Genomic DNA, 16,889 nt, shown 5'->3' with positions numbered 1-16,889 from the left:
GTGGGAAATTGGAATTGAAAATATCAGTTGAGGTACAGATCAGCCATGATCTAATTAAATGGCGGAACAGGCTCGAAGGGCTGAATGGCCTCCTCCTGTTCCTATGTTCCTATGTAGGAGGCAATAATGCGGCATGTGTTCTTGTCAGGCCTCAACTGGTGCTGTTAGTACAGCCTTGTCCATTGAGGTCACAGTGACAGTGGCGCTGATTGTTTTGTTTATGCCTCTGGCTCCTGTCAAAGTCCCATCAGGGACATTGGAAGTGTAGGCCGACCAATGTGTGATCACCAATCAATCGAGCAAAGTGCCGTATAGAGAGGTGTCCGAGATATAACATTCAGTTACAGATAATAGTAGCCGGTGGAGCTGCAATTTGTTTTAGATTGTTTGCTTCCGACAGTCCAAGATGTTGTTGACTGGACACACCTTGCAGCTGGAGCATCGACAGCGTCCTGTCTAACCACCCAAGTAACGAGGGCTGCCTCATTCCAAACCGTAAGGGCACAAGCTACAATGAGGCAGACAAATGGTTAAAACAGATTGCTACGTATTAGACAGATCCGCAACAAATTACTCCCAGTGATTATTTAGCTCTGATGATGTGCAATTGAATGACAATTTCTGTAAAATGGCGTCATTATGATTTCATCGTGTTCCACTTGATCTCGGTTTAATCCTGTTGATTCCGCAATGGGAAGAAGGTGAAGTATTCTGAGAAGACAACAACAATAATAATAATAATCTTTGCATTTGATTTAGAGCCTTATCACGTCTTCGAGATGTCTCAAAGCGCTTCACGGAATATACTATGGAGTGAATTGACTGAGTATTTTGTGGGCAAAATGCGCCCACAAAAGATGGGATCCATTGGGTCTTCTTCATCCCTGTTTCTCTTGTTGTACATCGAGACGAGCAAAAGAAAATGATAATGAAGACTGAATGAGGCGGAAATAATGGTAGAATTAAAGTTTTTCTGAACACCAATTGAACGGTAAATTGAAACTACTGTTCCCCTTTTTTTGGAACCATTTCCTTACTCCCCTTTTTTGACCCACCCCGACAACTCCCTTTCCTTCCCCTCCTCCGAAACACTGAGTGTCAGCGGCTTGCGATGTGAAAGGCGCTATGCAAATGTAACGTGGTCGTTGTTGTTGTTGTTGTTGTACGAGGAACACAATCGTCAGCTAAGACGGTGAAAGAGGAACCTGCTGCAATGGCTCTGATTTCGACCTCCAGCAGAAGAGCAAGAGCTGCTTAAGGCTGACTCAACCTCTGCTTCTCACTCCCCGCCCCAGGCAAAGCACAAGGCTTTTTTTTATGCTTAGGCAGCAGATGTTTCATCTGAAGGGGTTTTGAATTGAGCCGACTTGTCCTTAAAAATAACAGATGACCGGTCACAGCAAGTTTCGAGAAGCTTCATGTGATGAATCTCCATATAATTACTGACAGATCCATATATTCATTCATTTGGCTTTGGCTTTCGTTGAAAGGACGGGCGGTGGGGAAATGTATTTTTTTTTAACGAAAAAAAAACTAAATACTTTTCTGGATGGGCTCGGGTCCGCATCTCGTTCCAACTCCCACAGCAGAGTGTTTGTTTCTAGCAAAGAAAAGAAAAAAAAAGTTCAAAAATAGTTTCACGCTGCAGGAAATTGCCGGACTGGGTGTTAGTAACCACACCTTTGGCACAGCAATCCCAGCTGCGTTGGCTAGTGTAAACGTGCACCACGCAGCAGATCAGCAGGAATTATTTTTCAACGGACGGAAAATTAGAATTTAAACGTGTGTCATGCAGAACATATGGCCCCGAAGAATAAGGATATCTTTGTGGTCTCTCTCTGTCTAACGCTCCCCATTTGAACGTGCCAAAAGTGCATTCGGCCAGAAATATGAGTCGAGTTGTGCATCAAATCCAGATCTTAAAGACTACAGGATGTATTTTAAGGGAGGAAGGGAGGTGCGGGCTTGGGCTCCCCTTTGTATTGTTGCTACTGAGATCAGTGTAGATTGTATATTTACTTTTAGGTTACTCCCCTTCCTATAGCTGATCACCATCATTGCCGTGAACCTGCGAGATGGAGTTGAACAGCTTCATTGATTGTAGTTTGTACATTATCAGTCAAGGTTTTGAGTCACCAGTGCAGTTCTGGGGATGTACTGCATTGTCAGAGATCTGTCCTTTGGATGAGATGTTAAACTTGTTAAGTGCCTTGGAATCACATAGTTTAAGCAGATATGGAGTGTTGCATTGCCGGAGGTGCCAATCCTGTGGATGAGACGTTAAACCGAATTCCCGTCTGCTCGTTCAAGTGGATGGCACAATTCGAAAAGAAAAGGGAGTTTTCCCGGTGTCCTGGCCAACAGTCTCCTAAGTAAAATTGTTCACTCACTCCATAGCTGTTTGTGGGACATTGTTGTGCGCAAACTGTCTGCTGCGTTTCACCCACAAAATACACAGTCAATCCCATTTACAGTATATTTTGTAAAACCCTTTGAGATGTTTCGATAATGTGATAAAGCGCTGTATCAAATACAAGCATTATTATTATTATATTATTATTATTATGTGGTAAAATGCTATATGAAATGCAAGGATTATAATTAGTCACAGAGTATGAGACAAAGCTAGTGCAGAGGATCAGCACATTATAGTTTGACAATGAGAGAACGTGCTTTTGCTCCACGTGATGAGTTTCCAGCCAAGTTGTCAACTGTCAGAAGGTCGAGGCTGGTCACTTTTCTATAGGAGGGAAGGGAAATTGGCAGACAAGCAAAGACAGCCTTCTCTGGTATAAACTGGTCACAAAGTACGTGTGCGATGCACGTTTGCTCTCTTGCCCAGAAAATGTTGCATGATACGAGGAACGTAGAGTCAAAGGGGGATACAATAACATCCGGACAGGTCAGTTGGTTGAGCTGAGTGGGACAGAGGATCTAGGTTCAATTATGCAACCCTTGACCCTTTCAAGGTTGACAAAATGGGCCACTTGCCTTTTTTTAAAAAAAAACTATCCTCTTGGGGATGTGTAAGAATAAATGGCAGGATCTCCCTGGGGTCGTGGCGAGTTTTCAAATATATTTTTAATGACACAATCTTTATCTTTTCCAGTTTCTCTCAGAATTTAACAACCGAGAGAAGCTGCCAAGTATTGAGAAGCCTCGTAGACTTTAACGTCGGAGCCAGAAGAGAGTTTGTACTGAGTAATATATACAGTTATCAGTAAACAGTTGCTGGGAATGTTTAGCTGCATTTAATGTGGTGTTTGGTGGCTGTTTACTTTGCTGCTTGGAACTTTCTAAATCCTGACTTTTTCTGGATATTCAGACTAAGGGCACACACAGCACAAGTCTTTTTGCTGATCTTCACACAGGAAGAAACAAACTGAGGGAAAGGGAAAGGCACCTTATAATAATACTGATGAGATAATTTAATAATAATAAGTGCCCTGAGCCCCTCCAGGGTGTATATAAATGCAAGTTGTTGTAATCCTTGTATTTGGTATAGTGCCTTTCATATCAGGAGGATGTCTCAAAGTGCTTCACAGGATTTTGCTGTCAAGTGTAGTGACTGTGTGTTTGTAGGCAAAACGTGACTGGCCACTTGCGCACAGCAAATTTTATCCGGCTGGATTGTTGGCGAGGAAAGACTGGGGGAAACTCCTTTCTCCTTTACGTACTTTGTATAATACAGAACAGCTGTGGTGTCACACGGGTAAGACACAGCGACACACAGATTCCTAACAGGGTTGGAAATCCTCAATCTGGAGAATGTTAAAAATGAAGACGAAGAAGCAGAAACGTACAGAGATTATATAAAGCAACTTTGCACCTTCAAACACATACACTCACAATAACACCGTCAATATTGAAGGTGCAGCCCCATATACGAGGTTTACACTGATTTTGAGAACTGCTCAGAAGAGTGGTACTTGGCCTACATTTCCTTGTTTTCCAAGCCTCATGCCAAATGCCTGTACTTGTTATTTTAATCACGGACATGGGTGTTTATATCAGCCCAAGAGACCAACTTTTATGGATTTTGACATTGCATGTACTTTGCGATCAGCTGGCATTGCTCTATAGTTACAGCCGGAACAAAGGACATGCAGTTTTTACCCTGAGGAAGTTAGCGCCATAGAATTAGTATTTTAGATATCGATTGAAGCTAAGTGAACAGATTTATCTCCACCAAGAGTTGAACATACTAAGAGTTGCGTTCTGTGTTTATAGTGCGCTTGTGTATATTATTCGAGTGCCCTCCCCCCATCCCACCCCCAATTGAATCAGGCACTTGACAACTGAACATTAACTGCAGATTTGCCACATTAAGATGCCATTAAAGTATCGTTCAGTAACTAGGATCAAGACACTATTAATCTGTTGTGTTTATAACGGCTAACGTAAACCTTTCGGACGTGGTTGTCAGCATTCGAGGCCGGAATGTTAGACTATTTTATAGGACTTTTAGAAAAGTGGCTCGAGTCCAACTCTGAAAATGTTTCACTTTTTTAAAAAAGATTCTTGCATTTGATGTAGCGCCTTTCACGTCGGTAGGATGTCTCAAAGGGCTTTACAAGGATTTATTGTAAAGTTCTGTACAGTTTCCTGTGTATTCTGTGGGTAAGCACAGCAGCCAATCTGCACACAGAGTTTCGGTATCAGATCGAGAAATTAGATTTTTTTTTGCAATAAAAATCCAAATTCTTTATTTGCTTTCTGAGGCAGAAGAGGTTAAATTGTGCAACACTGAAAGAGCGGATGTCATTTATCATTTTTTAGGGTCATAATATAAGAAGGCACGGAGGATGTGACTAACGTGGATAAATATAATTCAGTGTTTATAACTAACTAAGAACTGTATGCTCAACGCACCTTTCAGATGATGCCTGTGCTCTTCTACAGAAAATGTCACAAAGTGAAAGCTAATGCTTAGCAGATGCAAACTATTTTGACAACCATAATGTACATTTTTAAAGTAGGGGGGAAAAAAAACACTGTACTTTTTCTCTCTGAGTAAAGTTACCGCAGGGAGAAGACTGGTTAGGTTTTGGATTTACATTGACACAAACAGAAACTCTCAAAAGAGCAAGCCTGAGTTAGGTAGTTCTTAAAATGTATTCAGTATTTTTTTCAAGGAAGAATTGAGCTCAATGACTTTGCAGCTACACTGTGCTGCCCTCAAGCTGTCTTCCGTTCAGCGGTGAATCACAATTCACAGCAGAACAGAAAGCCTTTTGATAGGCGTCTCGTTCAGCCAGTTAAACTGCTGACCATTTCATTGATTGCCTCTGTAAGGAGCGTGGGCTGTGTCCATTCATCGTGCTTGCCTCTGCCTCTGCTTGGCTTTGCGTAGTTCAGTGCAGTCAACCCTCACTAAGGTCCAAAAGTTGTTTTAGTAAGTACTAAAGAGAAGGGGAAAAAAAAGCATTCTCACAGCTCCGAAGAGCTGGTGAGATCGCGTCGGCAACTGGTTTCTGATTTGTATCTGAAGGAAGAGGTACCTAAGGGTCAGAATCTATTTGGGGGAAGATGTCTGACGTATCAGTAAGTGATCATTTGGAGGGAATTATATCAGATTTTGAAGGTTTGTAACTCTATTCTGATTATTGCTTGTGATTGTTTTTCTACCTGGTATTTGCGTAGTGGGTATGTGGGCGATAAGGAATGAATGCAATGTTTTTGTTCTGTGGATGACTCTTGTAATGAATTCTACAGCTCTGCTGTGTAGCTACATTGACAACAATGTACTGTATATATATATATTGTATATATTATGTGTACCTTTGTGTAAAGGCAGACTAGCACTTTGATTGGAACTAAAGGCGAAGCTGCACAAAAAAACACTCCAATCTGACATTTAACTTTAAGCCACAGCTATCATCTGCTCCGAGTTGCTGCCTGACATTCCTGTGAAAAACATCAAGCAGTGGGGAGTAACTTTCCTGCAGAAGAATATTCTTGGCTTTAATTCTTCAGGATTATGCTCACGGTCTGATTATTTTTCCAAATGCAAACTTCCCTTCAGGATGCTCCAACTAACAGATAATTATTGCATGTGGCCTTTACTTCCTTTCTCTCCAATATGCCATGCAATCTATTTTAAAGCACAGGAAATGGATATTTTATCAACAGTTCCTGAACGTGCTGTATTTCCCCCTCAGACCTGCAAATAACAGAGAATTCCCTGCAGCACATCCCGACATGGAATCAGATTTGATGGAAAACATACCAGGCTGTCGGTTTGCAGGCATTTTTAAAAAAAACTGGAAAATCTCTGAGCTTTGTTGAAACAGTGTCAAGCAATTGCATGTCTTTGTGATTCCAAATCCAGAGTAAACTGTTAAAGCAATCAATGAATGCTGGATTCTTGGCAGAAGATAAGATTTTTCAAGGAGATGGTGCAAATGTCTACAGGAGTCGTAACACTTAATGTTGAAGCTGTAACAGTTCTATTGCGAGAGGCACGTACCAAGCAGACCATTTTGAGGTGGAAATAAATAGAGAATATGTCATTAAGTGACCTTTCATTGTGTACTGGCAGATGTGTCAATCAGTAAAACAGCATGAAATTTCTCAGTCAGACACACACTTGAGGTTACAGAGTGTGAGCTAGGCTCAGGCTAGGTTTTCATTATTCTTGTGAAGCACTTTGGCATGTCCTCCTGATGTGAAAGGCGCTATAACAATTGCAAGAATTATTATAATAATTATTATTATCAGCATTATCAATATTATTCTCCGCGTTAACTTTTGAGTCTAAACTCTTCACCTATTTGATGTACTTCACAATGCAGGAAAATAAGTTACTGGCTCCCTGTGTCTTTCCAGCACCTTCAAGCGAGCTGATGTCAACGCTGGAAATCTTTGTTGCCACTTGGTAATTACTGTAATTAGGGAATGTAAGGTCAAAACAGAAAGGGTTATAAGTCAGTGTCAGAGGTGTTACTTTCACTGTGTGTCAAAGAATGTGTCAAAAGTACCCGTAATATTATTTGAATCAATCCCAATAACTCACAAGTTGCTGGTCAAGTGTACGCACGCTAACTGCAGAATAAGGATTTGTTTTAACCCAGTAACAGTTATGGCAGTAGTTAACTATCAATAATAACAATCGTTGCATTTTGATTGAGTGCCTTTGATGTCGTTGACGTCTCAAAGTGCTTCACAGGATATAGTGTAAAGTTAGATTGACTGTGTATCCCTCTAGCCATCTAGTCCACCCATTCGAATTTTCTCGCGATTCCTTTGTGTCGATGTCTAAACCGAAGCCTTTTTAATGGAAAACAACTTGCCCGGTAGTTTTGAAATCCTTTGCGGTTTCTTCTTTCCACCTGAAATGTGGTCACTAAGGCCATCATTGCAATTTGAAATGACTTTGCTTTGAGTTCTCAGTGAAGGGTTAAACTTGCAAAGAATACATCGACAGGAAATCTCTCCTTGGTCAACTCACTGGATGAGTGAGTGGTTGACAAATAATATTTTTTGATAAATTCTGCGAGGTCAATGATAGTTTTTGTCAAGTCTAACTGACACATGCAGGAACCTTTTGCAAACCAGAGTTTCTTTGTCATTCATTGAGTGAGCAATCTCTTGGGATGGGAGTGTGTGTGTGGGGGGGGGGGGTTGTGGTTGGAGGAGAAAGGGGGAGGGGAAGGAAGTGAGGTGGGGAAGCACGTCAAGCTTGAGAGTGCAGTTTGGCAGAAGCCAGGGGTTTGGCAATGCTAAGCGCATATTGAAACACTGCAATTAAACCAATTATAAATGCACAAGTCACAAGCAAGGCGTACATCCTGTCTCTAGACTCCTAGAGATCAGATACAACCAACCGCAAGACTACTGGGTGTTAGATACAAGTCTCGCCATCAAACACCAAGGTACCAAGTATTAAATGCACATCTGAATTCTAAATAACTCACTGTCAGGGCTAACAAGTCAGGGGCTGCTGCATTGCTTTGTAAATTGGTAGTCTTCAAAATACACAGGCACTGCATGTTACAGTAAATCCTATAAAGTGCTTTGAGACGTTTCAAAGACTTAATGAAGCATTATATCAAATTAGGATTATTATTATTATAACTAATTGCGCCAGTTTGAAAGGCCATTGATTCAGTAGAATAACGTTTCATGTAAAACTGTGCCACTTTGGACAGTGTGGTATGATCCTAAGCTAATGTTGGCTTTGAACTCTCCAGTCTACCCAGAATAGCTAACCAAAGCTTCTGCACAGAGAACAAAGCTTCTCTTCTCGGAATGGTACAAGGCACAGAGACATTCAGAAAAAAGGGAAAAAATCAAAACAAAAAGATAATAGAAAATGATTATTTAAAGCACTCCTTGCTTATGGCAATTTATCTTTGAGAAACAGATAGCAGAAACCAATGGTGGGGCACATGCAGTTACACTCATGGATTATTAAGGGGCATTTTACAAAGTGGAACATCTACAAAGAGAGCTAACACTTCATTAATAGGTCTAAAATGTCTCTTGTTAATCACAGGTTCTATAAATTCAGTGGCCAATGATTAATATAATCCTGTTTTGTTCTTCCCTTTTACCCTGCTCTCCTTCTTTACTATCTGTTTTCCTTCTTGTGTTTGATGATGTTCTCACTGAAACTCGTTTTCCCAGCCACATCTCTTTCCTCAGTAACTGCCTTAAACTGCAACCTTGAAGAACTTCCAATAAAAGCCTTGTGTTTGATGTACTGCTGCATCTTACTGTGTCCTCCTTTGGGACGTCCTCCCGACGTGAAAGGCACTATACAGATGTGATTTTGTTGCTGTTTTTGTGTCAGGCGAGATGGCTCAAAGCACGTCACAGGATTTTACTGTAAGATGTTGTGACTGTGCATTTGCAGTCAAACACAGCAGTCAATTTGTACACACGAAATGACTGTGCAAAGTCGCAAACAACCTTGAAGTAAATGACAAAATGCATCAATAACAACAGCTTGCATTTATATAGCGCCCCTCACACAGGATAGCGTCACAGAGTGTATCTGGAGGTTTGTTGATGAGGACACCGGGACAATTTATTTTTGAATAATGCAATACAGGTTCTCATCAGAAGGATGGCACCTCTGCCAGTGCACTGCTCCCCCCAGCACTGCATTGGAGTGGCAGCATAGACTATGAACTCTGTGCCTCCAATCCTGTCTAATTAGGTTGAAAATGCAGTGGTTCTTCGACTGCAACACTTGACAGTAGCAACTCTGGGAAGTTGCCAGAAGGAGAGACCAGGAAGTTCATCCCACTGATCCATTTAAACTTCGCTCCAGAAGTAGATTGCAACAAGTGGACTTCCAGGGGATTAGTGGGGTATATTTCCCGTTATGGACTATTTGTGAATCTAGGTAGCGAATACTAAAGAATGACCAAAACGTTGCCCTAATAAGTCTTAAAGAAATTATGACTTTTTTTATAGGGTAGATATCACAACTTTTTGGTCCCCTATATATATATATATAACTGGCTTCATCCAACTAACCCCAAATAGGACAGATACCTGTTGTCAGAATCATTTCAACATAGAACGCCTGAAAGACGCTGAAATAGTGTATCCAGAGTAATCAGATCCAAGGACAGCATAACCATTAGGTATATAGAAAGGGACGACAAGAACAAATTACATTCGTATAGGCCTTTCACGTCAAGAGGACGTCCCCAAGGTGTTGGCAGTATTTATTGTCCCAAGGGACAATAGGTATTGGGAGAGTTTTTTGTAAGTTAAGGATGAAGAGCAAGGTTGTTTTGAAGTGACTTTGCTAGAGTTAGCTGAGATTTAGCTCAGTCGTCATTTCAATTCATGGCTAATGAGTCTTCCAGACAGGGCCTTGTTCTAAGTCATGGCCCTGGGCAGAATGGCCACCCATGGTGCAGATAAGTCCTCAGATCATTTCCTGCCAGTGTTTTCTATGTGTTTTCATCCCCCCACCAACCCTGCCTTTTATGCTGCTGATGAACGACTAGAACAGGAATGCTGCTGGTAATGTTATAATGTTTGGCAATGATGCCAAAGAGCGTGGCTGGTTCACAAACATAAGGGAGAAATTCAAAGCGAAAGAGAACCTATTAAGCAATTGGACTTGATTAGCAGATGCAAATACAGATAAACATAAGGTAGTGCATATTGGAACAGGAAACTGCAAACATATGTACATGATCTAAGACTGTTCATCAGCAAAGGTGAAGAAGGAAAAGAATCGGAGTGTGACTTGTCTGAGTCTTATCACTGTCTGTGTTAACACAGCTAGTCAAATAATAAGTTGCAACTCAAAGGCATTCACTCAAACTCAAAGGATGATTATTATCAGGCGTGTGGATAATACTCCCTCAAGAAAAAAAGAAATAATAATTTGCTCACTCAATCCACGACTGTTTGTGGGACGCTGCTGTACGCAATTGGCTGCTGCGTTTCGCCCACAAATATACAGTTAATTCACTTTACGGTATATAATCCTTGAGACGTCTGAAAGACGTGATAAGGCACCATATCAAATGCAAGGATTATTATTATTATTATTCCAAGAGTTCAGGGCTGCAATTTATGAGGAGAGACCAGCAGAGGTGAACTTGTTTTCATTTGGGAAAAGTATTTGAGAAGAGACACCATTCAGGTCCTTTAAGAGGCCGAGATGAATCAATGGAAGTGGGCTGGTTGACCTGTACTGTCAGATTAATTAACTTGTGAGGTTCGAGGGTCATTCCTGAGCAGGTTGTTATTGCACAACGGTAACATCGTTAGTGCTAAACTGATGCGAATGGTAAAGAGATGTGGCAGCTATTGTGTTAACTGAAGCGCGGCGAATGCTGGCGGTAGATTCAGAAGTTACAGAAGTCCTGCTCCTATTGCTCATTAGAAAAATCAAATGGTTGTTGAAGCACCGATCTGTCCAATGCTTAGAAATCAAGTGCTCTGGGACGCTACCCTGTGTGAGGGGCGCTATATCAATGCATGCTGTTGTTGTTGTTGGTGTAGCTAAACTCCACCCTTGCAAGGGAGGACTCAGCTCAAGCTGGGGCCAGTGGAGCCCAAGGCGAGTACAATCCCCACCTTAATCTGACCAAGATGAGAGTCTAACCTCCAGGCTAAGATTAGCGCAAGAATAATAATAATAATAATCCTTGTTAACTTGTAGTTGATACAACGCCTTATCACATCTTTGAGACGTCTCAAAGCGCTTCACAGAATATACTGTAAAGTGAATTGACTCTTATGTTTTGTACCCCGTGCAGTAACCTGTACAAAGTCTCTTACATTTGACCTTCATGGAATTTACCATGAAGTGTCGGCACTGTTTATTTTGTAGGTGACGTTTGTGTACTGTTGGCAGGTTATTCGTATACACGTTTTTTTATATGTAAGTTGTGGCTATTATAGCTGTTGACTTGATAAGATTCTAGACTCAGAACTCAGCCTCTTCCCCCTTTGTGAGTCGTGGATTTTCTGTTATTTTATGAAAAATGAAAACCCAACAGTTTTTTTTAAAAAAAACAAAAACAAAATCTCCTGAAATTGATTTTTTTTTCACAAAAGGTTTGTGCGGGGTAATCAACCTTTTAAAAAAAGATATTTGGCACATTTAACTGGTGCGATGGTGGTTAATACACTTTGAGCTGGAGGTTTTACGACCGCCAGGAATGAGGGAGTTTTCCACCTGTTTAGTCGGGGGTTAAGTCAAAAAGAAATTCACGTAAGAACATGACAGCCAATAAAGAAAAGAAGGCTTGCTTCTCATCAATGTCGATTCAGCCCCCCAGATTCCAGAGGTAAAGAGGCTTTGTGTTAATTGTTAACCTGCCCCATTCAGTCCCTGCTGAATATCTAAATTAATCTTTCAAACTTGATTGTGCTGGACACTTTTAACACATAGCACGATGCTGTGATGGCTGGGGTGAGATTCTAGAAGGATGAGATCAAATGGGCCAAAGTGCCTTCTTCATCCAAACCCAATCTTGCGAGTTCTTTGGAACTAACCAAGGACTTTTGCTGACGTATCGATTCTAATGCAACGTTAAAGGCCAGACCTTGATTTGTCCTGTTAATGTGCCCTCATTCTTGTGTTTCAGCTTTGAAAAGATCATTTGAGGTGGAGGAAGTGGACCAGCCGCCAAATCCCTCCGTTCCGACGAGGCGGATACCGACTCCTCTCCTGAGATCAAGTCCGTCACCTGGGCACAAATATCAGGATTTGGTGGGAAAACCTTCAGATCTACCTTCAAAACAAGCGGAAACGTCTAACACTAAATCTCCCAAATCATCTGTCAAGAGAATTGAGATTGCGGGAACTAAGCTCCCAGAAGCCGTGTCTAGAAGAACGGAAATTTCTATTGACCTTTCTTCAAAGCAAGTGGAAACCGCAAGCCATGTTGCGCCAAAGATCAGCCTTAAAAGAGCAGAACTGCTAGGCCATAAACCTCCCGAAGTAATCCCAAGGAGGACAGATATTTCGGGACCCAAACTCCAGGAACCCACTTTAAGAAGATTGGAAACAGTGGGCTCAAAGCTCCCAGAGTCGATCGCGAGAAGAACAGAGACTCCTACACCTTCGTTGACGGAGATATCTCCAAAACGGGTAGAAATTCAAATACCGAAGCATCAAGAACCCCCGACTAAACAGTTAGAAAATTCAGTCTCTCCCCACATCAATTACCACCCACCACAGGAAGCACAGCCAGACAAAGCCGTTACTGAAGTCAGAGTGAAAAGCGAGAGCAGTAAGTATACATTTAATGAGTTTTACTGTTCAGGGATGTTCGATGCTTCTGAGATGTGAGTTTCTTTATTTTAGGGACTATTTCCTCACTGCAAGCTATCGTGTAAGAAGGTAAATACATTGAAAAGATTTGATTAGATTTAGTTTCAGTGAGCTTTGTGTGAGATGTGGATCAGATGTATGTTAAGGTAAGCGTGGGGGTGAAGCATATTTATGGGGTTAGTGTACTTTGTGTCTATGATGTTTCTTTCTTGTTCGACCCTCAGTACCAAAGCTGCACTGCCCCAAAGTCTAACAGTCTAAACTGGTGACGATTTTATTACTTTAAAACTAAGCTAATTTATTTTCAAAGGCATTTTGTGTTTATTCATTGACAAGTGATCATTGACACAACAGTCATATCAAACTCTGAAAGGTATTGTGCAAGTTTTATGGTGGGAAAAGTTTAATTCTTTTGCAATCATTTGAAAATCCCTGTAACTGTGATGTATGCTCCCTTGAACAGTCATCCCTTTGGATACTCTCTTAAGAGTGGTGATGGGGTTCCCCAGGTGTCAGACGCCTGGCTGACCCCCAAAAAAATCCAGAGAACTTTAAGCTAATATCACTTATGATGCTACTGCCCTGAAAGAACTCAAAAGACCCTGAACAGTTACAGATGAGGTTGAATGCTTTTCAATTCGCGTTGATGGACCTTAGTTCGAGTGTTTTTTTGAGGGTGAGATTTTAAAAAGATTAGTTCCTGACAAAGTGGGCCATATTGCTCATACAGAAGGAATGATTAAAGCCTCACTAGTGAAACAGGCGGGTTCTTTTTTTTGGTTAATGTTGCGTGTGTTACCGTCTCCTTGTTAAATCTTTACGTACCGTATGAATCACGGTGCAGTGCGAGAGCGATGTCAATAATGAGAACAAACCCATTAACTTTGTCGCCTATCAGAAATGCAAGGGTTATTATTATTATTATTACTTTACACTTGTCTCAAACTGAAAATGATTTCCTTTTTGTACATGAACGTTCTCCATTGTGCATGTCGAAGGCAGCCGAGTATAAAGATTAGCAGAATATGATGCGATAACCTTTCTGGGCACCAGTTTGTGGCACAGGAAGTGGAGGAACTGGCACTGCTGAAATGTACTATAACATGAAGCCACAAAAGCCACAGTATTAACTGATTTTACAGAATTGTCTGTCTGTGAAATAGCTAAACCAGCCATTCCTTTTCTTCTGCCTTCATTTTGTCAAACTTATTCTGGGTCTTGGTTCAGCAGAAGATATGAAATGGAAGCAGCAAATCCATTGTAAAATGCTCTGATGTACTTAACACACAGTCAGTGTTCAGACCTTTAACCGTGTACAGGAGACGTTTGCAGTCTGAAAAGGAACAGAATAATCTTATCGGTTATTTTCATCATTAACAGCCTCAAAGTTTTGGCTTGTGGATGATTCAGTAGTTAGAAGCTTTCAAGCAGAACCTCATGCAGAGCACTTCTGATGTAGTGCCTTACCATGTCGTTGAAACTCAGTGCAAAGTGACTGCGTATGGGTAGCAGTCTCCTGGCACTGTTGGTGCTCTAGTGCATGATGCCAGAGGTTGATGGATTCTCCATGTGGTGAGTTGCTGATCATTGCTGAGAGGCAGGAGATTGAGATGTCTCTGCTTTTCGTCTCCAATTTCAAAGTTGAGAGGCTCCCTTTCCAGCTTGTCGATCGTTAGATTGCGAATTATCCCATTACCCTTTTTGTTGACAACTATATCACATACTGTAGTGCATCCTTACAACGATATATTAAAGAAAAAATTGGTCACTCAATCCACGACTGTTTGTGGGACACTGCTGTGCGCAATTGGCTGTCGCTTTTCGTCCACAAAACTATATAGGCAGTTCACTTTACAGTGTATTTTTATCACGTCGTTGAGACGTCTCAAAGTGCTTCACTGTGAAGTGAATTGACTATACGTCTGGCAAATACACAAAACAGTCAAAAAAAGGTGGATATGGGTTTTCTGCTGCTATGAAATTCCTTAGTTTTTTTTCCCTGTGGGCAACCAGCAATTTTAAATACACGAAGGAAGCGAGGGAAATACGACCTGTGATAATTATCACAACATAAGTCACAGTTTTGGTGTCTCTACTCCCAGTCTCTACTCCCAATAGCTTCAACTGTTTTGCAAACAGAAACGTAATCTATTGTGATTAATGATGCAACCCGCCCCCCCCCCCACATTGATGTAGTTCATTCACTTCATGTCTATCCATGGGACATTGCTGTGTGAAAAATGGCTGCCATGTTTGCCTACAAATACACAGTCACTACATTTTAAGAAGCTTTGCCTTTAGAGGCAAACCCAACAAAATGCAATGATTATCTATGCAATACCACCCTGCTCAGTTGGGTCTCTGTGAAGTACTTTGAGTCAGGTAACTGTGAAAGACAAGATAATAATAATAATAATCCTTGCTTTTCATATAGCGCTTTTCACGTCGTCTCGACGTCTCAAAGCGCTTCACAGAATATATTGTAAAGTGAATTGACTGTATATTTGTTTTAATATAATTTTTATATAAATACCAAGTTGCTGTGGTAGAGATGGACGCATTTACTGCACTTCTGAGCCTTTGAAGTGGGTTCTCCTAGACCTGAGCTTGGATGAAAATTCTCTCCGTAACAAAGTGCTGGCCATCTCAAAGACAGGAGCTCGCGTTAATTTCTGGTGTGTAGAAGAGCGAAGCTGCTTTGCTGTGAATAGTACAGCCACGTGGCTCTGACTCATACTTGCCATTCCACATGATTTTCAATCAGACTGGAAACTCAAAGCACCCAGTTTTGGGTTGTGCGGCTGCACGCACACAGTGCAGGATGTGCAGAACACCAAAATGGGACGTTTGTTTTTAATGATATCAGCTCTTAAATGTTACAATTAATTCAATCAGATCTGAACAGAGCAAGCAGCAAGCTCAATGAGACAGGCAACTGCTGTGTTTATGCTGCAGGGGAACATCTCATCTCAGGATTTGCTCCTCTCATTTCCGCTGTGCTTTTGGTGGCGAGACAGTGCTCAAATCACTGCGATTCACCATGAGACATGCAGCATCAATAATAATAATCCTTGCATTTGCATCTTCGAGATGTCTCAAAGAGCTTCACAGAATATACTGTAAAGTGAATTGACTGTATATTTTGCGGGTGAAACGCGGTAGCCAATTGCGCACAGCAGTGTCCCACAAACAGTCGTGGATTAAATGCATCCAATGAAGGTGCAATGCAGCCCATAATGAATTAACGTACCTCATAATAATACAAAGTCTTCAATTACTTTTAACCTTGGGCTGTGTTTTCGGTTGAACGATTTCTGAAAAAAAACTGCTGATTTCTTTGTCTATAAAACGAAGCAATACGGAATATATTTAATGTCCTTATGTTTTACATTTATGAACACATAGCGCATATCTTGAGTCTTGGCTGTAGTAAGTGTATTATCATCCAAACCTCTGCCAAAATAATGTAAAAATAACTAACATCATATATTTTCCTTGGCTACAAAAAGCTATTCTTCCAAATTCTGTAGACTTAAAGCTGTTAAAATACTGACTACAGTGAAACTGTTTTTTAAGCTTGGAAATGTATTGGAATTAAACGCTGAAGGAGATAACAAAGTTACCGAGTGCTGGAGTTCTCCATTTAAAAAAAAGATAACTCGTTTTATGGGAATTTGCATAATTGTGGAGTCAGCAATGCATCGTTTGGTATGATAAGTATCATTGATGATAGCACTTAGCTGAATATCTGCTCATCTTGTGAAGATACCTCCTCGAACTTGTCACAAGTGGTTGGTGGCTACCATGGACCCATTTGACCACAGCCTTTCACCGTCTATTCCGCTGGATCCCGTTTTAACTCAACATTAAAGGTTTCAAAGGCACACAAAGGCTGGCCACTCACTGCTATCAAATTCCTGAATTCTCTTGCAAGCAGCAATTTTAAATACTTCAGTCTCTGCGCAGCTGACTTTACACACTGCAGGGCTCGCATACTTGGTGGCGCTGTCAGTGCTCCATTGCTAGTTTGCTTGGCCACAAGGTATTACTTTTATCCTTTGTAATATAAACACCTGAAAATTTCTCTGGCGCCTTGCCTGTCATAGGGAGGGTAGGTGTCCAGCATCTTTTG

General features: G+C 41.1%; 1 protein-coding gene across 3 annotated transcripts in view; it reads left to right on the top strand.

Moving 5' to 3' along the window:
* The window catches only part of septin9 (septin-9), an 80,596-nt gene that overhangs the window by 22,845 nt on the left and 40,862 nt on the right, over positions 1-16,889 (top strand). For 2 of the 3 annotated variants that reach the window (XM_007888500.2, XM_007888501.2), the window contains exon 2: positions 12,069-12,716. In XM_007888500.2, coding sequence (XP_007886691.1) covers positions 12,069-12,716 — 648 coding nt within the window. Of the gene's footprint in view, positions 1-5,335; positions 5,585-12,068; positions 12,717-16,889 lie in introns of those variants that run through there. The other variant, XM_007888499.2, reaches the window with a different exon arrangement.

Source organism: Callorhinchus milii, unplaced genomic scaffold (genome assembly GCF_018977255.1).
Source record: "Callorhinchus milii isolate IMCB2004 unplaced genomic scaffold, IMCB_Cmil_1.0 Scaffold20, whole genome shotgun sequence".
In the NCBI taxonomy this organism is placed as follows: domain Eukaryota; kingdom Metazoa; phylum Chordata; class Chondrichthyes; order Chimaeriformes; family Callorhinchidae; genus Callorhinchus; species Callorhinchus milii.
Note: the sequence above shows the minus strand (reverse complement) of the source record. Positions and strands in the feature narration are given on the sequence as shown.